The 24,524-nt window shown below is 44.7% G+C and overlaps 1 protein-coding gene and 1 pseudogene across 1 annotated transcript; one reads left to right on the top strand and one right to left on the bottom strand.

The window, feature by feature from the left end:
• Positions 1–8,551: 8,551 nt before the first annotated feature.
• On the top strand, positions 8,552–10,652 carry LOC129717832 (pre-mRNA-splicing factor Slu7). The gene is made up of 2 exons (XM_055668015.1): positions 8,552–9,369; positions 9,423–10,652. Exons 1-2 carry the CDS (start codon positions 8,680–8,682, stop codon positions 10,569–10,571), a joined length of 1,839 nt encoding a protein of 612 aa, XP_055523990.1. The 5' UTR covers positions 8,552–8,679; the 3' UTR covers positions 10,572–10,652.
• A 5-nt stretch (positions 10,653–10,657) lies between these two features.
• Positions 10,658–23,272, bottom strand: LOC129721124 (protein scarlet-like; annotated as a pseudogene).
• Positions 23,273–24,524: the final 1,252 nt, after the last annotated feature.

Here is a 24,524-nt window from a genome sequence, read left to right as displayed (position 1 = left end):
ACCATCTATAACACATGGTACAATTGTAAATGGAAGAATTGCAACATTAACGGTTTAAAACGCACGATTTTTCAATAACATTGATTGTTGCTCGTGTTTCAAATCAACACTTGTCGATTACAATACCTTCGTTACACTATTGTAATATGACAAACTCCACAAATGTGAATAATTGCGAATTTTTCCCAAAACGTTTTTGCATCGAACTTAATAGATTGTATTAAACGGGTTAAACTGTTGAAATAACCGTCAATTCAAAACATCGAATAAATTATGCCACATTATACCACTGGCAAAGCGGCATAAACGTACACGACAAATATATATTGCGCGAGAGCACAGAAAATTCAATTGTCATTTTTCAGTCCTTTTTGTGTGCACTTTCTGTTCGATCATATACCTGAAATTGACCTTCCGTTCTGTGATAGAGATGTCAGCGAGTTGGCTCGCACCAACGCGAACTCTCATATGCAATTGTCAACATGTGCGGGATGAAAATAGCAAAAATATTTCCTTCCTTTTTTCTCGCATGCAACGAGAAGTTCGAAATTTGTAGGGTTGCGTCAAAAGTCTTTTGGCCGTGTTGCCAACTGCTTGAATGGTGGTTATTATTGGTTTTCGAACATGATATCCGCGATAGCATGTAGCCGAGGTGATATCCGTTGACAGCTCGATTGTATGGGATATCAGGTAATATGGATGGTGATATGGCCTCGATAGCACGAATCGCCTGATATCAGGTGATATGCGGTGTAGTGTGAACGGGGTATTAGATTACATTGAACATTATTTCAAGAGATTCATAACTTATAATGAATCATAATTTCTGAAAGACAGAAAAAATTAAAATTAATAACGCCTCAAATTTGAATTTAGCATGGCGAAAACTCTTGCTAAAAATAAAAATAAAAATTATAATTGAGCTCATAAAATACTGCACATTTTCGGTCAAAGTAAAAAATGACCCAAAATTGAGCTCACATTAAAAGCGTTTTATCGTGGTAATCGCCGCATCTGCTTGTTTGCTTCTCGTGATCCGCCGACAACTGTCGATCACAAGAAGCAATCATCTTAAAAGCCTTTTTTACCATTCTGAGCTCAATTTAGGATCATTTTCTTATTCGATCTCTGAATATTTTTTGACCATTTTTGACGTTTGGTAACAATTTTCTGTCATTTGGAGTTGAATTTGAACTATTTTTCTATTTTGCCTTTCTGACATTTTTTTGCTTTTCCAAGTTTACATGTTTTTTCGCAATTCATAAAACTTTTTCGGTCTTTTTCATGGGCTGATTTTGCTGTCATTTTCTTTTTTGTCCATTTCTGTTATGGGAAGCGATTTTTAATTGTTTTGAGGTCAATTTGGGATCTATTTGAAAATAAATTTTCAAAATAATTAACATTTTTATGCCTTTAAAAGTTTTTTGCGCTTTTCTGGGCTTAATTTTTATTATTTTCTACTTTTCTTATCTCCAGAATGTTTATTTTTTACTAACTTTGCTTTTTCTCAGGTTAAATTGTGATCTTCTCCTTCAGTGTCTTTATCTAATTTTTCGCTATTTTGAGCTTAGTTTTGTATTCTTTTCTCATACCAGGCCTTTAAACTGAATGTTCACTATCCACTAATTTTTCTGCCCAATTGTTAAGAATACTGCGTTTTCAAAAGCCTGTATTACATACTATGGATTTTTTATGTAGTTTCAGAGCTCAATTTTTTATTCGCTTTTTTCTGGCTCTGGCTTGAAGCATAATTTTTACTTTTTTTTCTAAAACTTATTCCTTCTTCTCTAGCCATTTTGTTTTTGATGAGCACAATTTGTGGTCATTTTCTTTTTTGTGTACTTCTTCTCCTAGAAAAGTTTTTTCAACATCCTATGCTTAGCTTGTAATCTTTTTTGTAAGAAGATTTCAAATCATTCACATTTTTCCTTACTCAATTTCAACTTTTATCATCACATTCGGCCAAAATTTCCACATCGGTATCGCTTCGTTCTGTGGAATTTTCATCAGTTTCACGTATTATTGCAAACGGATGTTTGCACAGCGTTCATTGCTCGATTCGTTCAGTTTTCCTTACACTGAAAAGTCATTCTGCTAACACAGCCGTCATAGATATAGACTAAATAATTCAAGCATTCAAAGGTGTGTGTGTTCTCGGTGTTCTGGTTTAATTCAAGATCAATTGATGGCCTTCAGGAGCGTTTTTAACTATTTTTATCTGAATGATTTGATTGAACCGAATTCGATAGAAATGACATGTTATAATGTGTCCAATTCAAGCTGGTGGGCGACCTTCAATTTATTTTTCTCTTCGAATCGCGGAATTTGGTAAAACTATTAACCTTGTTTGTCGACCATCCTCGCACAACAGTGAGTGTTGAGAGAAACCGACAACAAAGTGCGAGTTCTAGGCATTCCCACCATAAGGTTGATCGAAGGAAGCCAGAGTCGTCATTTTGCCGTCAAAAATGTTTGATTGCTAATTTGTGTGAGTGTCGTGGATAATAGAAAATGAAAGAAAATTTTAAAGAGCGGTTTTGAAGAGTAACAAAAGTGGTTCGCAACGGTACTGCTGCTGAGAGTCATTTTCATAGTCATTATTTCTGACCGTGAGAAAAGGCGCAGTTCACGCCGCGCCGCATCCAGCGGCCCCAAGTAGTTCTAGAAGTCATATTTATCTTACACATACCACAAATAAGAGGAGCGCGTTGTGTAAGGAGAATACGACTCGCCACAGTAAGCAGCGGTGTTGCAGATGTGAGCTCGTATGTATGTATGGGACTTATGAATGTGATTCTTTTTGCGAGTACAGAAAAACATTTTTTTAAATCGCGTTAGCCCAAACAAATTGCTTCTCTCAGCTGATATATAAAAATTAGAAAATAACGTGTAAAACCTTAAGACCCAATTTTAGGCTCAATTTAGAATCATTATCCACTCTGGTCTTTTTTAGCCTCTAGAATCGTTTTTTTTCGCCATTTTCGATGTTCAGATAAAGCTTTCTGCTTAATTTAATAGTTCTGTTAATCAACCACGAAAAATACATTTGTTCTTACGAAATACCAATTACTTGTGAAGTAATGGCCATTTCCCCCGAAATGCTGTTTTTTATTGCAGAGGTTTGTGGAGTTTACGATAGAGACCCAGCAGATTACCTGGAATAAAAAAATTTTTAATTAGTCTACAAGTATGGCGGGTATCTGAACGATCATTTTCATAAGTATTTTGTTTTCATTGCAAACGGGAAGGTTTTTCCCGAAAAATACATGTTTCGAGTGCTGCAAACTGCTTTAAAAAGAATTTTCTGCAAAGCTAAACTTCGGGTATCAAAAAACGATCGTTCAACGACCGGGGAATTTAATAACGAACATTATAAAAATGATGAAGAAAATCGGTTCAGTAGTTTTACCGCAATCACGGAGTCGTTTTTTCAGAAACACCATTCCGAGATCAACATGTGTAAAGTTTCAAGTTTAGCTTATGCGGTCGCGACGAGGCACGCTTCAGATCGCTCTAACTTTCTTTCTATTGCTCAAATCTTTATGAAAACTTGAAATAATGTTCTCAAGAAGTTTTACTCGAAGATAATACAATTTTTTTTTTCGATTTTTTAAAAACTAAACAGGTATATGACCCCTTGAATAGCGTTTTTTGCAATTGGGTTGTTTAGCTATATCAGCTTATTATATCATCTGAAAGATCTGCATTTTCTAAGCAAATCCTGATTTTCAAAAAATTTCTATCGTCGTCCTTCGGTTTTTAAATCACTAATTAAAATTGCTCGAATTTTTCTCGAAATCGCCACAATGACAGTTCGCGATTTTTGTTTTTCGTATAAAAATCGAAAAACAATGATATAAAATTCACGTTTTTACTCAGAAATTTACACTCTTTCAGCTGATATATAAAAATCAGAAATCCGTGAATTTTGAGCTTGATTTGGAATTATTCACATCTTCGAAGCTTTCATTTTCACTATTCAGGACTAATTTGAAATCGTTTTCTGTTTCAGTCTTTTCAGACTTTAAGACGCGTTTTACTGCTATTTTGATCTTATTTGATAACAATTTTTTATCGGTATTTTAAACATTTTTTTTGCTATGTAAATTTTTTTCTGCTTAGTTGTGGTAAGTTCTGCTAAGCCTTTTTCTGGCCTTCAGAAATATATCTTACTGTTCTGAGTAATTTTTTGTAGCCACTCCTGGCATTCAGTAAATGTTTGGTACTATTTTGATTTGAATATTTGATTAAAACACGATTATTTTATAAGATTAAAGCACAGACTAACAGATATAACACTTTGAACAAATTTTCAATAAAATCATCGTTTGGATGATACCAGTATTGTGCATGCAGAGAAAAATCGGAAGCGAAGAGTCGCTCGTCTGACAAGGATTTTCTAGCGAATTTCGTAGTATTTTAATATGATGTAGTCTTTGATTCAACATAAAATGTCCCGAAATATGCGACTGTAATATTTTCTAATAGGTTCAATTGTTCTCTAGTCGCAAAACTATGTCAATTTAATGAAAAAACATTCAAACTGCATTGTACTGTGCGATAAATAATCATACAAAATGACATCGCTAAAAATCTTCGTGTCGCTGGATTCACCAGCGAATTTCAGAGTAGTGCTGCAGCGACAATGCTTAATGATAGTAACACTAGCACCATATGCTGCCTAGAGTGCCTGTAAATATATAGAGTGGCGACACTGTCAAAATTGGAATAATGATCGTATTTTGAGTCGATAGAGCCAGGTTTCAGTGTTTCGTCTGTTGGTCTGTGATTGAAGTTTAATTTTTTTAGTATCCTTTTTTGGTTTTGGAAGCTCAGATAGTTTCTTTATATTTTTTTAAAACTTCTTCGCTTTTCCGTCATTTTTGAGATCAATTTGTTATCAGTTTTTTACTAAATATGGTTGGTTTGGTTTTATATAATTTGGCTAGATTCATGTTTCTGTCTATTTCAAACACTCAAATTATTCTTCTATATCTTTATTTTCATTTTGTACCATTTGGGATCAAATTGGTGGTCTTAATAAGTTTTATTCGGCATTATGAATGATGTGGCTTAATCATTTATGAATAAAATCTTTTAAAGGGTTTCTGGGAACTACTCTGCCATTTTCAAACGTTCCTTAATTTACGATATTCAGCTCATTTATTTTCTTGTTAGTTTTTTTTCTGGAAAGTGTTTGTTTGCTAGGTTTGCTATTATGAGCCTGGCTTGCATTCGATTTGACTTGTTTCTTGCTTTTTGAAACCTTTTTAGGTAATCTGATCTTAAATTAGGTTCATTTATTGGGCTTCAAACATTTTTTTTGCTTTTCCCAATTTCTTCTGCTTAATTTGAATTATTTTTTTTGGCCTTTTTGGCCTCATTTATATTTTTCTGTTCTTGAAAGCACCATTCTAAACTGAGCTTGGGATCATCACCAGTAATGAGTCATAAAAATTCTAATAACGTTTTACCACTGGTTTAAGTTTTCTGGTCCATTTTCGCGCTATTCTGAACTCACTTATTTTCGCGTTAGCCTTTTTCTGAAGGGGGAGTGTTAAGAACTATTTTCTAGCCTTTGTGAGTTTTTCGTTTTTTATTATTTACAAAAGTTTTTGAAGGTGATTGTCATTCTCAACTAAACTCGGAATCATTGTCAGTTGTGGTCACAACTTGTGGGTCATTTGTAAGAGATTTTCGCCATTTTCAGCTCAATTTGGGATCGTTTTCTTATTTGGCCCTTTCTGGTTTGTTGGAGTGCCTTCATTTATCATTTCAGTCTTTAGAAGTATTTTTTCCTTCATTCGAAGCTATATTCAAACATGATTGTCTTTGTTGGCCATTAAAATTACTTCGTCAATTTGGAATCATTTGATTTAACTATTCTGAGTTAAATTTACGATCATTTAATTATATGGCCTTTAGGAGCGTTCTCTCCATTCTGAGCTCAGTTTGTTTTTGTTTTTTCGTTTGTCATTTTGTCTTTTATTTAGAATCATTTTTGGTCTTTGAATTTTTTTCTTGCTAATCTGAGTTAAATCTAGGTTCACTTTACTATTTTATCTTTTTTTTCTTCAGAGGCGTTTTTTGATTAGCTTAATCTTAAATTTGGGATCTGTCATTTGAAAACCTCCTTTTGACTATTCTCAGCTAAATTAGGTGTGGGAGACAAGATAACAGGAGTAGGTAATGAAAATAAATCAGGGAAATTAGCACGTTCACATTTACTTCCTTGAAAAGAATTCCTCTTTCCGTTCTCATTGATAGCCAGAGTGAAATATCATATTCTAATAGGACTGTCATTCGTTTGAGGGGAATTCCGGCAGAGGGGAAATTATTCGACCATTGTGATTCCGGTAATGTCGCAAGCGGAGAATGCTTTATTTCAATGGGAAGCGGTGAGAAAGCAAAGAAGTAGAAATCTACTTCTTTGCCAGGAAAAAAACGGACAACCAGGATGCAGCAACAAAAAAAAAAAACAAAAAACTTGGGACGCTCTTGATGTCAATTCAGCAGCAGCAGCAATGGAGCGAAGCTATTCGCGTTGACGGTGTTGCTGACATTTCTCGAATACTTTGTGATAAGGTCGTATGTCTAAACGTAAACAAAACGAGTGAGGGATGATTTGTGCTTGTGAAGTACAAGGAATATAACACTCACTCGTTTTGTTGACGTTAAGACATACGACCTTAACACAAAGTAGTCGAGATTTGTTTGGTTTTTGCATGCGAAAAAGGAGGAAGGAAATATTTCTGTTCACACTTCTGTGCTTAAATAGAAATTGTTTCCTTTTTTCTGAAACTTTCTTTATAGTTTCTCCATTTTGCTTATGCTGAGTTTAATTATTTTTATTCTGGTCTTTGAATCGTTTTCTCGCTATTCTAAGCTCAGTTTCTATGTTTGAGGATGGGCCCTAGGGGTAAGACACTATTGATATATTGCGAAATATTTCAAATATTCAATATTAAAAGAATTTACCGTTCCATTTTCGGGCACCCCTCTATTTATAACATAGCTCATTGACGTTACATCAAGCGTTACATTATTGTTGGAGGATGTCAACTGACAGATGAACGATAAATATCAAAAAATATCAACCAACATCGTGTAATATTATCGAACTATTTTTCACAAAAATAAAGGTGTCTAGCCCCTAGGTTAGGCCTGAAAACCATTTTTGGCCATTTTGAGCTCAATTTTGATCATATTCTTTCTTGGATTTTAAAAGCGTTTGTTTGCTTTTCTCGCTGTGTCAAATTAAAGAAGAATGACAGGCTTAAAATGCTACTTGTAAGAGAAGGATTTTTTTCGATATTAAAAACAAAGATAAAAAAGAGCAAAACACAAAATGCATTTTTCTAGCTTTTAGGTATATACTTGGGGCAAGACACTATTGATATATTGTGAAATATTCCCAATATTCAATATTACAAAGTATTTTTCGTTGCTTTTTTTTCAGACCCTCCCAGCTGGTCTCGAGGTACGATACTGGCCTAACAAGCCAGTCATCGTAGGTTCCATTCTCGGCTCGAGAGAGACTGTTAATGTCAGTAGGATCGTAGCGCTAGCCCCGCAATTGTCCTGTACACCTAACAGTTGGCTGCGAAGTCCGTGTATAATAAACAGAAGGTCAAGTTCCGAATCGGAATGTAGCACCAAGGCTTTGATTTGCTTTTCATCGTTGCTTTTTTGGGCACCCTTCTCTTTATATCTTAGCTCATTGACGTTAATTTATCGTTGGAGAGTTGTCAATTGACAGATAAACGATAAATATCAAAATATATCAACCAATATCGAGTAATATTATCGAAATCTTTTTCGTGAAAATAAAGGTGTCTAGCCCCTAGGGTTTATATTACAAACCATAATACAAAATTAGCTATAAAATGTATAGCTGATTGCATCTGAAACGCGAACTACAGACAACTTACAAGCAAAATGCAGATAACGTGCACGCCAGATTGATCGTATACCAGTCAACTAGAGCGAACGTGACAGAATGCCTTCGTTAATCGTATCTATACAGTCTATCGCGTTCACTCTCGTATTCTGGTATACGATAAATCTGACGTACAAGTTGTTTGCATTTTGCTTGCAAGTTGTCTGCAATTCGCGGTTCAGCGGAAATTTGCAATACATTAAAAAAGTTAACTCGTATAAAACGATGAAAAAAAATATATGAAGCAATTTTTAAATGCAACAACAAAGCTGTAACCTAGGCTGTAACAAAAAAAATTGTGTCAAAAGAGTGATCCTGCACGGGCGTTTGAATGTTATTTAAAGAAAACCGCAAATCGATTTTTTGAAGTCCATAATTGAGTGAAAAGAGGACCTATGAATGTAGTAAACTATTTAAGTCCCTTTAAAGGGTAGTTTAAGAAATAAACAATTTTTAGTTAACAAAACTGTAAAGGTGGCACTCCACCTTAAACTTACTTCGAGTGGCGTTGAAAATCTAATGCTTTATGAACGCGACCCCCAGTCAAACGATCGAGCAGTTTTCCCACAGCCAGATGTCACTGTCGTCAATTCAAAAACGTCAAGCAGAGCGAAACTCAACGCCAAACGTAAATATCGTTTTGTTTTTGATTTACGCAGTATCGAGCAGAAGAAAATCAATAATTAACTAAAATTAACTTTGATTTGTGTGCTAAACGCCTAATTTAATCGGCTCCAACGATGGCCGCCAGTTCGTCGCGCGTTCCCATCTCCATGCTGCTGCAGGACAAATCGGCCAACGCAGAGGACGATGAAGAACCGAAGAAAAAATCCCGTGAAGACTGGCGTAAAGCGAAAGAGCTGGAGGAGGCCCGTAAAGCGGGTACCGCTCCGGCCGCCGTCGACGAGGAAGGTAAGGACATCAATCCGCACATCCCGCAGTACATCAGTTCTGCCCCGTGGTACTACAACACGGCTGGACCCACGCTGAAACATCAGCGTCCACAGGAGGATCGCAAGAAAGAATTCTCGGGGGTGGATGAGTGGTACAAGCGGGGTGTGGACACGAGTCGGGTTGTGACGAAGTTTCGCAAAGGGGCGTGTGAAAATTGTGGCGCCGTTACGCACAAAAAGAAGGACTGCATGGAAAGGCCCCGCAAGATTGGGGCCAGATATAATGGGGCCAAAATTGCCCACGATGAATTTGTTCAGCCGAAGATTAACTCGGATTATGATGGGAAGCGGGATCGGTGGGCCGGATATGATCCGGCCAATCATCGCGAGATTGTGGAGGAATATCAGAAAATTGAACAGGCGAAGCGCGAGCTTCGCGCTCAGAAGCTGAAGGAGAATCCGGATTTGGCGAATGAGGATGATGTGGAGGATGATGAGGACAAGTACGTGGATGAGGTTGACATGCCGGGAACGAAGGTAATTTTTTTTCTATTTTTCTATGTTATATTAAGGTGAAATTGTTATTTCAGGTTGATTCCAAACAACGTATTACAGTGCGTAATCTTCGCATTCGAGAAGACACTGCTAAATATCTGCGCAATCTAGATCCCAATTCGGCGTACTACGATCCGAAGACTCGTTCCATGCGTGATAATCCAAACCCGCAGTTGAATCCGGAGGAGACAGACTTTGCTGGGGAAAATTTCGTACGTTATTCCGGTGACATTCAGAAGCACGCCCAAGCTCAGCTGTTTGCTTGGGAGGCGCACGGAAAGGGTGTCGATGTACACGTGCTGGCTGAGCCAACGAAGTTGGAGCTACTACAGAAGGAGTATGAGAAAAAGAAAGATCAGTTCAAGGACGAAAGTAAGAATACGGTGCTGGAGAAGTACGGGGGAGAAGAGCACCTGCAGGCACCGCCCAAGGCGCTGCTGTTGGCTCAAACCGAACACTACGTTGAGTACAGTCGGTTTGGAAAGATTATCAAAGGCGAAGATAAGCCGATTATACGATCCCGATATGAGGAGGACGTTTTGATGAATAATCACACCACGGTTTGGGGGTCCTTCTGGAAGGACGGCGAGTGGGGCTACAAGTGCTGCGAATCGAACATCAAAAATTCGTACTGTGTGGGTGAAAATGGGAAGGCTACCACCGGTGCGATTAAATTGTTGGATCCGGTTCCAGAAGCTGGTCCTTCGCGTACTGTTGCTGCGGAGCGTTCCGCTAAGCAGCAGCGCAAAGCGGCTGCTGTTAAGGAAGAGAGTAGCGACAGTAGTAGCGGTAGTAGCAGCGATAGTAGCAGTGACAGTAGTAGCGGAAGCAGTAGCAGTAGCAGTGACAGCAGTAGTAGTGATTCGTCCTCGTCCGAGTCAGGTTCCGAGGAGGATAAAAAATCTAGACAGTCGAAGAAAAAAGTTCGCAAGGAAAAGCGCAAGCAGAAACTGAACGAAAAAAAATTGGAGGATAAGGAAAAGATCAAGGACAAGCTGCAGTTGGCACTGCTGGCGGAGGAACGGCAGCAGCGGCGTGCCGAAGAGCTGCTGAGGATGGACGAACGGAAGCGACCCTATAACAGTATGTTTGAGGTGCGAGCTCCAACCGAGGAAGAGATGGAAGCCTATCAGATGAAGCGTCGCCGTGATGAGGATCCGATGGCAAAGTTTTCCAGAGAGTAGAAAAATAGTGTCGGAGGAATACATATCTGTAAATTAAGTTGGTTAAAAATTATGATAATAATAAACTTTAATTGTAATCAATTTCGCTAATGTTTCGTTCTGCGCAACAAAAACAAGCATCCGAGCACGTGGAAGCCGAAATAGATAACCACCATTGCCCAGATATTTCGCCAGAGGTGCGCCTCTTCGAAGCTGTAGTGTGCCAAAACTTGGTCGCCAGTTCGCAGACACGGCAGGTTGGGATCTTCGTCGTAACATGCTGCAAAAATTCAAAACTTGTTCAAGCTGAACTTACCTTACCAAACAGTCCCAAGCCGTGGTGTGGCCTTTGCTGTACGTAAGAGTCGTCTCCATTCCACTCGGTCCATGGCTGCAGTTCGCCAGCTCTGCAGTCTGCGTAGGGTCCGCAGGTCGTCTTCCACCTGATCGATCCACCTTGCCGCTGTGCACCTCTCCGTCTCGTCCCTGACGGGTTGGTTTCAAGAACCATCTTTACCGGGCTGTCGTCTGACATCCTTACAACATGCCCAGCCCACCGCAGCCTGCCTATCTTAGCGGTGTGGACGATAGATGGCTCCCCAAGCAGCTCCTGCAGTTCGTGGTTCATTCGCCTTCAGTCCACCGAAAATGGTACGCAGTACCTTCCGCTCGAACACCGCAAGGGCGCGTTGGTCCTCCATAAGCATAGTCCATGTCTCATGCCCGTAGAGGACTACCGGTCTGATCAGCGTCTTGTAGGTGGTTAACTTGGTGCGGCGGCGAATTCTACTCGATCGAAGCGTCCTCCGGAGACCAAAGTATGCACGATTTCCTGCCATAATGCGCCGTTGAATTTCTCTGCTGGTATCGTTGTCGGCAGTTACCAGTGAGCCCAGGTACACGAACTCATCGACCACCTCGATTTCATCACCACCAATTTGAACTCGAGGTGGGAGGTTACTATTGGAGGGTTAGTTAAGACGTCTGTCTTTGGTAGTGGTTAGAATATGAATAACTGTATTTCTGTCATGTAATAATAATTGCTAAAACTCAAGGCTTGCTTCAGCTTCAACACTCCTCCTCAAGCCGCAGAGAGTCCCATCAACTTGCAACTTTCTTCAAACTTTATTCGTTGCAGTGGTTTGGTGAGACCATCCGCAATTTGCTCCTCTGTGCTAATGTACGTCAGGTTTACCACACCACGGCGAAGAGCGTCTTTTATGAAATGGTGGCGTATGTCAATGTGCTTCGTGCGCGGGTTATAACCACCATTTTTCGCGATCGCAATGCAGCTTTGGTTGTCGCATCGGGTCTCAATCGGTTCATCGTTGTTTTTATTGAAAAGTTCTGACAGACCACGCCACCAAGATGCCTCCTGCACGGCAGTCGAAACGGACATGTATTCGGCTTCACACGTTGAGAGCGCCACTGTTGATTGCTTCTTGCACATCCACGAGATTGCACCGCCCTGTGCCATGAAGATGTTGCCACTTGTGGACTCCCTTCATCTGGATCCGCTCCCCAGTCAGCATCGCAATAACCGACCACGCTAGAATCTGCATCCTTTCTATAGATCAGCTTCATACCGGAAGTTCCACGTAGGTAACGCAAAACATGCTTCACTGCGTTCCAATGTTTGACCCCGGGATTGTTGTTGAACCGGCTAAGAGTGTTCACTGCAAATAGAATATCCGGTCGAGTGCTCTGCGCCAAATACATGAGACACCCGACTGCTTCCTGATAGGGAACGTCCTTCATAGCAGTGGATTCATTGTTATCTTTCGGGCTCGCTTCTTTTGTAAGCTTCTGACTGCTGTTCATCGGCACCTTTACTGGTTTGCATCGTTCCATGTTGAACCGTTTCAGAATCGACTCTGTGTAGGCTTCCTGATCCAAGCTGATGGAATCATTGGCTCTTCTGATTCGGATTCCAAGGCAGTGTTGCGCTTGTCCAAGATCCTTCATCCGGAAGCAGCTAGAGAGATGTTGCTTAAGTTTGTACTTCCATGCTGGATCGTTGCAGAAGATCATCAGATCGTCGACGTATATTGCAACAATCATCATTTTGCCTCCTTTGTTACCAATATATACACATGGATCGTACTGTGTTGGTTTCAGGCCAAAACGTCGAAGAGCCGCATCGAGTTTTTGGTTCCAAACTCGGCTTGACTGCTTCAAGCCGTACAATGCCTTGTTCAGTTTGCACACCATCGTTTTTTTGATTATTGTCCGTGAAACATGGAGGCTGCTCCATGTAAATCTCTTCATCGAGATCGCCTTGTAGAAAAGCCGTCACTGCATCCATCTGGTCAATCATAAGGTCGTGTTTGATTGCCAGGGCGAAAAGGTACCGCAGCGAACTATACCGAACGACGGGAGCGTACGTCTCATCGTAGTCTACCCCCTTTCGCTGGGAGTAACCTTTGATGACTAAACGTGCCTTGTGCCGTTGAACATTGCCTTCAGCGTTTCGCTTCGTCTTGTAGACCCATTTGCACTTGATTGCCTTCCTTCCTTTCGGTAGCGAAGTGATAGTCCAAGTTTTGTTGTCCACCAAGGCGTCAAATTCTTCCTGCATAGCACGCTTCCAAGCATCACTATCGTCGCAGGCTAGCGCTTCCTGATGTGAGACTGGATCGTTACCGAATTCGCCATTCATGCCCGATATCACTGCTACGAAACCATCGTTGATGCCTTCATCATCGGAAAAACCAGCGAAGTCGCTTGAGTCCGAGCTCGAGTCTTTATCAGGGGTTGACTGTGGAAGTGAGGTACCAGGGAGGCCAGTGCTATCAACATAAATGTTATTGTACTTGCCTGCAAGAACGTGCTCCCGTTCGCTGCGCTTCGACACCTTTGACCTAGGTGGTTGTGAAAATTGTCGCGAAGGGAGCACAAGATCAGTCAAGGTACTTGAACTGGTTTCGCTATCGTCTTCTAAATCACCTTCATCATGTTCGTCTTCTGATTCCGATTCGCAGGGTGTTGCAGTCAAAAGTGTCGGCTCAAGCACGGTTTCAACCGGATCTTCGATGTCCAGTCTAACATATGATGGCTTGACACGCCGCGCTTCGGGGCACGCTGCTTCGGATGGAACGCCTTCGTTCAGAAAAACGACTTCACGGCTCTTGATTGTAGTCTTCCTTTTTAGATCGTACAGACGATAGCCTTTGGTTTCTTCATCGAATCCCATCAGTATACACTCGTGGGATTTGGGGTCCCACTTACGCCGCTTTTGCTTTGGGACCTGGACCATAGCTTTAGTCCCAAAAACTCTAACATGTGAAAGGTTGGGCTTCCTTCCATTCCATGCTTCCTCGGGGGTTCGGTCGTGACCACACGTAGGCGATCGGTTAATTAAATAAACGGCTGTGGACACAGCCTCTGCCCAAAATTTCGATAGTCCGCTTTCGAACAAGAGACACCTCGCTTTTTCTACGATTGTTCGATTAGCGCGCTCTGCCAAGCCGTTTTGCTCGGGTGTGTAATCGTTGGTCTTCTCGTGTCGGATACCTTCCTTCTGTAAGTAACCTTGGAAACCTTTGTTTAGGTATTCCTTACCGTTGTCAGTCCGAATCACTTTGAGCTTCTTTCCGCTTTGGCGCTCCGCCATGGCGTGGAAGTTTTTGAATACTGCTAACACTTCCGCTTCTGATTTGGTTTTTAGGAAGTACACGAAGATGCGTCTGGTCTTATCATCGATAAATGTGATGTAAAAACGGTTACCACCGATCGAGTTCATTTCCATCGGTCCACTAATATCTGAATGAACCAGCTGTAGTACCTCGGACACACGAAATCCACCTTTTGGGAACGGCAGCTTCGATTGCTTACCCATCGAACAAACACGACAGTCCGTAGCATCAGTTTCATCATTCAATGAAATTCCAGTCACCAAGCCACCAACAAGTTTCTTTAAATTTCTGATACCAAGATGGCCCATCCGTTTGTGCCAGAGATCAAGACTTCCAGCAACGGTGCACGACAAAACCTGTTTGCTATCCACCGCTTGGTCTAGCTTGAATTGATTGTTGGAGTGGCTTCCTGTTGCCACCAGCTCGTCGTTGAGATTGAAAACCTTGCAGCCATTGTTATTGAACATCACGGAATATCCCTTCTGCACAATTTTGCTAATTGACAGAAGATTCGCAGTCAACCCAGGAATAAGCTGCACGTCACTCACCACAACGCCGTCCTGAAGATTCCTGCACAATGGTTTAAGATTTGCCATTCCGCAGGCAACGATATCCATCGTGCCACCATTAGCCGCGACAACTTTGCCATGCGCTTGTTCGAGATTTGTTAGGAGCTCTCTATTGCTTGTCATGTGTGCATACGCCGCAGAATCGAAAACCCAGTCGTTCTTGTCCTCCTTACAAATCGTAGAAAGCACCGTGTGAAATGTTTCACCTTTCCTTCCGTCCTTGCAGTCCCTGGCGATGTGACCAAATCGAGCACATTTCCTGCACTTCGGGCCCTTGGAAGAAGTTGGTCGTTTCACTTGCTTTGAAAATTTTTCATTTCGTTTGTTGGTTGCGAAGGCCTGACTGTTTTTCTTGCTGCTAAGCAATGGTTGCTCCTGAAGAAGTTTGGTTTTCACGAAGTCACCCGTTATGGCGACCCCGGAATTTTCCAAGGCCATGATCATGGGACGGTATTCATCTGGAAGGCCAGCCAACAGAATCATACCAACCCAGAGATCCGACAATTTGAACCCGATGCCATTCAGCTGATGCGCTGTCGAAATCACCTGATTTACATATTCGTCCATCGAGTCGCACAAATCCAAATTCGTCTTGATGAGCTTATGGAGTAATCCGATCTGCCGGGAGAGTCCTTTGTCCTCGAACGCCGTTTCCAATTTGTCCCACGCCGTACGCGCTGACTCCGCGTCTTCGATATGGACATAGATTGTAGGGTCAAGGAGCAAGATTAGCTTCAATCGGGCTTGTAAATCCTTTCGCTCATCTACCGCTTCAATGGTTCCGTTTTCTTTTATCTTCGGCTTGATGGCATCCCAGAGGCCTTCCAGCTGAAGAAAAGTTTTCGCAGCAAACTTCCATGACGACCAGTTTTCACGTCCTCTCAAACGTTCAATGGCTGGAATGTTGGATGATCCGGAAACTCCGTTGGAACTTGAAGTGCTATTTGAACTCGTAGTCATTTTCTAGCATTGACTAAGCCCATAACCTATTGGAGGGTTAGTTAAGACGTCTGTCTTTGGTAGTGGTTAGAATATGAATAACTGTATTTCTGTCATGTAATAATAATTGCTAAAACTCAAGGCTTGCTTCAGCTTCAACAGTTACTGATACTGTTACTGTCTTCACGTGAACCCCTTCCTTTCATGTACTTCGTCTTCGATGCATTGATGACCAGTCCAATCCGTTTGGCTTCAGCCTTTAGTCCGATGCACGTATCCGCCATCTTCACAAAGGTCCGAGCCACAATGTCAATATCGTCGGCGAAACCAAACAGTTGAACCGACTTTTGGAAAATCGTGCCACTCGTGTTAATCCCCGCTCTTCTAATGACACCTTCCAGGGCAATGTTGAACAGTAGGCACGAGAGACCATCACCTTGCCTCAGCCCTCTTCGGGTTCCGAAGGGGCTCGAGAGTGCCCCCGAAACACGAACTACACACATCACTCGATCCATCGTTGCTTTGACCAACCGCGTCAGTTTGTCCGGAAATCCGTAGTCGTGCATAATTTGCCATAGCTTGTCCCGATCGATTGTGTCGTACGCCGATTTGAAATCGATGAACAAATGATGTGTGGGCACGTTATATTCGCGGCATTTCTGCATAACCTGCCGAACCGCGAATATCTGATCCGTGGTGGCGCTTCGCAAATGGCGATAGTCGACGGCAAAGTATTTGGGAGGGTACCTTGTAGGCGGCGTTCAACAGAAGATCGGGGGCTGGAATTCTGATGTCTTCTGCTCGTGCACCAAGATCAGTTGCCATACCGTCCTCGCGCTCTACTGCATCGACGTTTAGATGCTCGTCGAAGTGCTGCCTCCACCTTTCCATCACCTCACACTCGTCAGTAACGGGTAGAGCCAACACTCCGACCGTTCGCGGGTGGAAGACATCGCACTTTGATGCCGAGGTATTCGAAGAGGCAATGAGAAGGGAGCGCGAGGGGGGCAGTTGGCTTCGCCCGACTGCTGACCAACTAGTTGCTATGCTATCGCGGGCGTGCGACGCCACCATGCCTAGGACTCGCCAACCTAGGAATGGAAAGCCACCGGTTTACTGGTGGACGGACGCGATAGCCGACCTTCGCAGTGCGTGCCTCCGTGCAAGACGGAGGATGCAGCGTGCGCGAAACGAAGAAGAGAGGACAGAGCGCCGCGCAGCATTCAGTTCGGCAAGATCGATGCTAAAGAGTGCGATAAAGGCCAGCAAGAGGGCCTGCTTCGATAGGCTATGTGCGAGTGCCAATACAAATCCGTGGGGTGACGCCTACAGGATCGTAATGGCCAAGACTAAAGGCCCGCTGGCGCCTGCAGAGCGATCACCAGCGATGCTGGAGCGTATCATCGAGGGACTCTTTCCACGCCACGAGCCAAGTCCTTGGCCTCCGGCGGTCGAGTCTCACGTCCGACGTTCCAGTATCTCAGACATAGACCAGAGATGGTCGGCCAACCTGCCGAGCATCCAATCCGTGAGCGACGACAGCCGTGTCGAGGCAGGGGAGGAGGCAAGGGTTACGAATGAGGAACTCATCGTGATCGCCAAATCCCTAAAGGTGAGCAAGGCACCGGGACCGGATGGTATCCCTAACCTGGCGATCAGGCTGGCGATAAAAACGGCCCCCGGGCTGTTCAGGGCAGTCATGCAGAGGTGCCTGGATGACTGTCTCTTTCCGGACAGGTGGAAGCGGCAGAGACTGGTCTTATTGCCGAAGGCTGGGAAACCGCCAGGGGACCCATCGGCATATAGGCCTATCTGCCTGCTGGACACCGCGGGCAAGGTGCTTGAGAGGATCATCCTCAACAGACTGGTGAGGTACACGGAGGGTGTACACGGTCTGGCAAGTAACCAGTTCGGCTTCCGGAAGGGCAGGTCCACGCTGGACGCAATCTCTTCCGTCATCAAGACGGCGGAGGTAGCAATCCAGCGCAAGAGAAGGGGAATACGCTACTGCGCAATCGTCACGCTCGACGTGAAGAATGCGTTCAATAGTGCCAGTTGGGACTCCATAGCGCTCGCGCTCAGGAGCATCCATGTACCGGTGTCGCTGTACAAGATTCTGGAAAATTATTTCCAGAATCGAGTACTTGTTTACGACACAGAGGAGGGTCAGAAGTGCGTCCCAATTACCGCAGGAGTTCCGCAAGGTTCTATCCTGGGCCCGGTGTTGTGGAATGTCATGTATGACGGAGTGTTAAAACTCAAGTTCCCTGTAGGGGTTGTGATCGTCGGCTTTGCAGACGACATAACACTGGAGGTTTACGGCGAGTCTATCGAGGAGGTCGAGTTGACGGCCGCGCACTGTATACGCAAGGTCGAGGACTGGATGCGCTCCAGGAAACTGGAGCTCGCGCATCATAAGACGGAGCTCATGGTTGTGAACAACCGTAAATCGGAGCAACAGGCGGTGGTCAGAGTCGGAGACTGCACCATCACCTCGAAGCGATCCCTGAAGCTCTTGGGGGTTATGGTGGACGACAAGCTCACGTTCGGGAGTCACGTCGACTATGCCTGTAAGAGGGCCTCATCGGCTATTGCAGCACTATCTCGTATGATGTCCAATAGCTCAGCGGTTTATGGCAGCAAGCGAAGACTTCTTGCCAGCGTGGTTTCGTCCATACTTAGGTATGGTGGGCCAGTGTGGTCCAGAGCGCTAGGTACTAACAGTTACCGTGGCAAACTGGAAAGTACCTACAGGCTCATGTGCCTGAGAGTTGCGAGTGCGTATCGTACGGTGTCATACGATGCAATATGTGTCTTGTCCGGCATGATGCCTATCAGCATCGCCATCAAGGAGGACAGAGAGTGTTTCGACCAACGTGACACAAGGGGCATACGAGGTACCAGAAGGTCATTCTCGATGCTCCGTTGGCAGAGGGAATGGTCTAATTCCACAAAGGGCAGATGGACGCACCGACTCATACCGGAGATATCCGGCTGGGTCGGGAGACGACATGGCGAAGTGAACTTCCACCTGACACAAATCCTGTCAGGCCATGGTTGTTTCAGGCAATATCTGCACAGGTTCGGACACGCGGTGTCCCCCATGTGTCCCGAGTGCGTGGAGGAGGAGGAGACTGCTGAGCACGTCTTCTTCGTATGCCCCCGTTTCGTAAAAGCGAGGAGCAACATGATGGCTGTGAGCGGGCCTGGCACTACTCCGGACAATCTAGTCCGGAGGATGTGCGACGACCCGGACATCTGGAACGCGGTCTGTGCGGCCGCCTCTCAGATTGTTCTGGAGCTGCAACGTGTGTGGCGGGTCAACCACCAACACGCCAGTGGTAGCTAATTACCAGTCTCCAGGTAGTTAGCTAGGAGGTTATAAGAGTAAAGAGGGTGCATCACGCACAAAAGCCACTTCCCGACGTAATACTTAACCGTCGTTCCGGGAAGACCAGGGCTGGAGACTGGAGGGGTTTTAGTGGGTCGGGACAGGGATGAGTAGGTGTCTGGGGGAGTGTAACTACCCCAGCATCTCTCCCCTAGTCTCATCCCCACACCCTGAGTTCTCTTCTCAGGTGTCTGTTTGCAGATTTCCCCGCCACCTTTAAAAAAAAAAAAAAAAAAAAAAACACTCGTCAGTAAGGAGGTTGCCGTCCAAGCTCCTGCACATATCGGCTTGCGGCACGAAGCCTTTACGGGAGCTGTTCAGCTTCTCGTAGAACTTCCGAGTGTCGTTAGCTTGGTACAGCTCTTCCATCGCTACGCGATCTCGGTCCTCTTGCTGGCGCTTCTTCCTTCGGAGGACTGAGTTTTGGCTGTTCCGTGCCTGTCGGTATCGTTCCACGTTCACTCTCGTGCGGTGTTGCAGCATTCTCGCCCGTGCTGCATTCTTCTTCTCGACTAACCGTTTGCATTCGCCGTCAAACCAGTCATTTCTATGATTCGGGGCCCTTGTACCTAGTAGCGCTACAGCAGTGCTACCTATGGCGGATCGGATGCTCATCCAGCCATCTTCAAGGGTAGCTGCGCCAAGCTGCTCTTCCGTGGGTAGCACTGCCTCCAGCTGCTGCGCGTATTCCTGTGCAGCCTCGGCGTCCCGCAGTTGTTCAATATTTGGTCGCGGCGTTCGACTTCGGCGGGTGTTATACACCGTCTATAGTTTTGAGCGCATGCACACAGCTACTAGGTAGTGGTCCGAATCTATATTCGCACTGCGGTAGGTGCGAACGTTGATGATGTCGGAGAAGAACCTGCCGTCGATTAGAACGTGGTCGATTTGGTTCTCTGTCTGTTGGTCGGGTGATCTCCAGGTGGATTTGTGGATATCTTTGCGGGGGAAGAAGGTATTTTGGACTACCATACCACGGGAGACCGCAAAGTTTACGCACCGATGGCCGTTATCATTAGACACGGCATGCAGGCTATCTGGTCCGATTACCGGTCTGTACATTGCCTCCCGGCCTACCTTAGCATTCATGTCCCCAATAACGATTTTCACGTCCCGTCGCGGGCAGCTATCGTAGACCTGCTCCAGCTGCGCGTAGAACGCTTCCTTCTCGTCGTCGGGTCTTCCTTCATGTGGGCAGTGCATGTTGATGATGCTGTAATTGAAGAACCAGCCCTTTATCACGCGTTGGCGCATCTTACCCAGTACTATGAAGCCGGTTCTCAGCTCGCTGGTTGTGCCACAGCTCTGGTAAAAAGTAGCCGCCCGATGCCCGCTTCTCCATACCTTCTGTCCTGTCCAACAAAGTTCCTGCAGCGCTACGACTTCGAAGTTGCGTGGATGTAGCTCGTCAAAGCTTATCCTGTCGCATCCTGGAAAGCAGAGCGATTTGCAGTTCCATGTCCCAAGTTTCCAATCGTAGTCCTTATTTCGTTGCCTAGGTCTATGCCGATTGTTCCGATCCGTATTATCTCTTACGTTGTTTGTAACATGTTGTTTTCCGGGGCGGCTTGTTGGACCTTCCCCAACCCCCTGTCTCGCCGGGGGACCATCGTGTCAGCTCTGTTTAGAGTCCCACGCTGCCACCAGGACGTTGATCAGCCGCTCCTAACATGGAGATCAGACGCTGTTTTGAGCCGCACCATCTTGGTGAACAGACGCTCAGGTTGGCGAAGCATTTCCTCTACCGCCGGAATATGGTTTACGCGCCAATGATCGCGTCGCACCTTCTCACTTAGCTATTGTCGGATGACAACATTGCCCAGGCAACACCAACCAGTTGTATCCATGTTTCAACCGGTAGTCTAGTGTAATCATATGACTCGCGGAGGTGTGAGATAGGAACTTGTGAGGGCCGAAGCTATGTTTGACGCTCCTTCCAGGTTGTCAACTCACCATTTGTTGCCCATTTTCAAGCTGAACTACTAAGAATTAATCATAGAACTCACTTATGTTGGTGACTCCTTGCCACTGAGCGATCGACATCGCTTCGTTGGCATACATCATCCAGGATATGTACGGCATCCAGGAGATCGCAACCGGCATCGAACCCAGTTGAATAAACTCTCCGGGAGTGATCATCAGTATGTAATCGAAGGGCACCAGATAAGCCATAGCCAGCGGGAGAGAGTTGAAGGCCGTCGAGAAGAAGCACCCGCAAGCGGTGGAAACATTTATAACCAGAATGGATGCGATCACCGTCACCAGGAAGGCCATTAAAGAGGGACGCAGTGCCGCCAGCCAGTAAACAATGACGATGAAAATCAACGGCTCCAGCACCAACCCCGGAAGCATCGCCAACATGTTGGCCACGTAATGGACTGGAAGGTTCGATACAGTCCGGATTTAGTTTCACGCATGAATAGTGGGAAAGTTTCCGGAAACACTGACAGTACGGAGTACATCGGGGAGAAAGTGTTCTCCGACACGAAGATGAACAGAATTCCTTGGACGGCTTGAACTCCGAGCTGGTCTAGCTTGATGGCACCGGTGAAGCAGAGCCCTGCCATGAGAGCGATAGAGATGGTCGGGTTTAGGGTTTTCAAACCCGAGCCCGACCCGTACCCGACGGGTTTGAAAATTTTTAAAAGTGTCGGGTACGGGTCGGGTTCGGGTTTTGTGCAAAAAATATTTTCGGGTTCGGGTCGGGTTCGGGTTTGAAAATGTCGGGTTCAGGTCGGGTTTGGGTATGAAAACCCGAAACCCGACTATAAAATCTATGAAATCTCGGGTTCGGGTTGGTTTCGGGTTTCACAATTTCGGGTTCGGGTCGGGTTCGGGTTTCAAAGAAATAAAATTTTCGGGTTCGGGTCGGGTTCGGGTTTCGACCGAAAAAAAAATTCGGGTTCGGGTCGGGTACGGGTTTGAAAAACATCAAACCCGACCATCTCTAGAGAGCGATTGCCTAAAAACGAACGGAGAATCTTCTACGAACTCAATTTTGTGATCGCCACTTACAATTTTCTGCAGGAGCCTCAGATACTGCACCGTGGGATCTCGAACCACCGTCAAAAAAGCTCGATAGGTCAACCAGAACACAGTCGAAACCCACAGCGGTTTCCGGAGGAGACTTTTCGTATCCTTTACCTTGAAATCGGAACTTTCTGCGATATGTATTTCTAGATTGATGAGAACGTCGCGCTGATGGGCCGCTTCACTTACCGCAAACATGTTGCACAGTCGTTGGGCGGATCGCTGTGATGCCTTCTCATAACCCGGTGCCGTAGCCAGTACTCCAATCAGAAACACAGCCGGGTTATAGTTGGAAGGACAACTGTAGCCGTGTTGTTCAAAGAACGCCAACGCATCATTCGGATGCCCCGCGTAGGCAACACGACCATCGGCCAGAAGCATCACCTGATCGAACATCGAAAACAGCTGACTCGAGGGCTGGTGGATCGTACAGATAATGGCAGTGCCCTGTTTCGCCAACAGTTGCAGCGTCGACACGAGGTTTTGTGCACTGAACGAATCCAGCCCCGTCGTTGGTTCACCGCAAAACAAAATCGCCGGCTTGGTGAGCAACTCCGTAGCGAATGCCAGACGTTTTTTCTCCCCACCGGACAGCATCTCGATCCTCGTGTCGACGCACTTAGTCAGCTCCGTTCTTTTCAGCAGCATCCGGTTGGCGCTTCGTTCGAGTTTCAGCTTCGCCATAAAGTACAGATGCTCACCAACGGTGAGCGTACCTACGAAAAGGTCATCCTGGTGCACGAATCCACTCAACCGGTACATGTACGGACCGATCGGGCGGCCATTCACAAGCACATCACCCTGTACGACGGTTCCCGCTAAAATACAAAATCACATTGAAAAAACCCACGGAAAATTTGAATCAAATTTTTACGCCGCGTCCGGTAAGCCAGTGCCATTGACATGAGCGTACTTTTGCCCGCTCCACTCGCGCCCATCAGGGCAGTTAACGTTCCGGGGGTGACCGCTCCGCTAACATTATTAATCACGCCAAACCAGCGTGGCACCTTGCCTCGTCGGAGACCACTCGGTGTAACTTCGCAGCGAGGACGACGGAGTGGAAAGGACGACATCCTGAAAGGTTGATGATCGGAGTGGGACTGAAACCCACCACAGCCTGGGTGTCTGTCTACACTTACGGTACGAGATGAGCGTCATCACCGTTTAATGGGTGGTAACTTTAATGGAGTCAAGGGGGATCTATCTGTCAAATATCGTGTAACCAACATTTTTGGCAACATGGCGTCTGATTGTTTTGGTCAAAATCGCAAACGACAAAAACCAAAACAATCAGACGCCATGTTGCCAAAAATGTTGGTTACGCGATATTTGACAGATAGATCCCCCTTGGATAATCACTAGCTGCGATGATCGTGTTGATGAACGTAATTGTCGTTATCTCATAAATATCAAGTGTGCATGCATGTAAACGGCCTGACAATCGTGATGATGAACATATGTCGTTATCTCATACCATTTTGTGAATGTAAAGTGTAAGGGGTATTGTAATTATCTTAGTTGTTTTTTTCTTTAAATTATTTTTCTTATCAAATATTAGAAACGTGGCTTTCTAAAAGTAAGCTTGAAATTGAGTTTTTAGTTCACGGGAGTTTGCTTATTTTTGTTCGATTTTGTTCGTGTTGGAGACGACTGTAGCTGTCGGAGTGCCCCCCATTTGTGAGTGCACTCCCCACGACGCTGAGCTCTTGAAAGACAGTTTCTGTCACTACGACGATGCTGGTAGGCGCGTATATGAGGAGAAGAACAATGGTCATTGTTAGTTGTTGGCTTCCGTTTTAAGCAGTCGTCGAGTCACGATATTTTAGTAATAAATGTTGATTTTAATTTGTTAAATCCGCGTTTGACATACCGTATTTTGAAGGCCCCAACGGAGGACTCCAAAGTGGCGACGATCGTGTCGGTTTTGTTAACGGTTTTCGCGAGATAACTTGGTTTCTTGAAAGATAACCAACAATTCCGTCACCCACGCGTAAAAGACGGAGAGTGAAGAGTATGGAAGACGACCAACCGCATTACCGCGATGCGGACCACCAACGAACCCAGCAGCAGCAGAGCGGTCCTGCGGGACATTTTAATCAGTCGGCTTTCCATCAACAGCAAGCACCACTTTCGTCGGATAACCTCCTCGCACAGATGATGCACATGATGCAGCAGCAACAGTTGCAGTACCAGCAGCAGTTGAATCAGCTTTTTCTCCGACAACAGCAGAATTAACAGCGGTCAGAAGAACGATTCCTTCAGAGCGAAGAACGACAACAAGCATTATTCCATAATATAGCGTCATCAATCAACGTGCAAGTTCCACCTAATCCCGAACAAATTTTGGATTCTCTTGCGGGAATTATTAAAGAGTTCCACTATGAGGCAGAAAGTAATTTAACATTCGCAG

Source organism: Wyeomyia smithii, chromosome 1 (genome assembly GCF_029784165.1).
Source record: "Wyeomyia smithii strain HCP4-BCI-WySm-NY-G18 chromosome 1, ASM2978416v1, whole genome shotgun sequence".
Lineage (NCBI taxonomy): Eukaryota > Metazoa > Arthropoda > Insecta > Diptera > Culicidae > Wyeomyia > Wyeomyia smithii.
The sequence above is the reverse complement of the archived record's forward strand: the minus strand, read 5'-3'. Positions and strand labels throughout refer to the sequence as shown.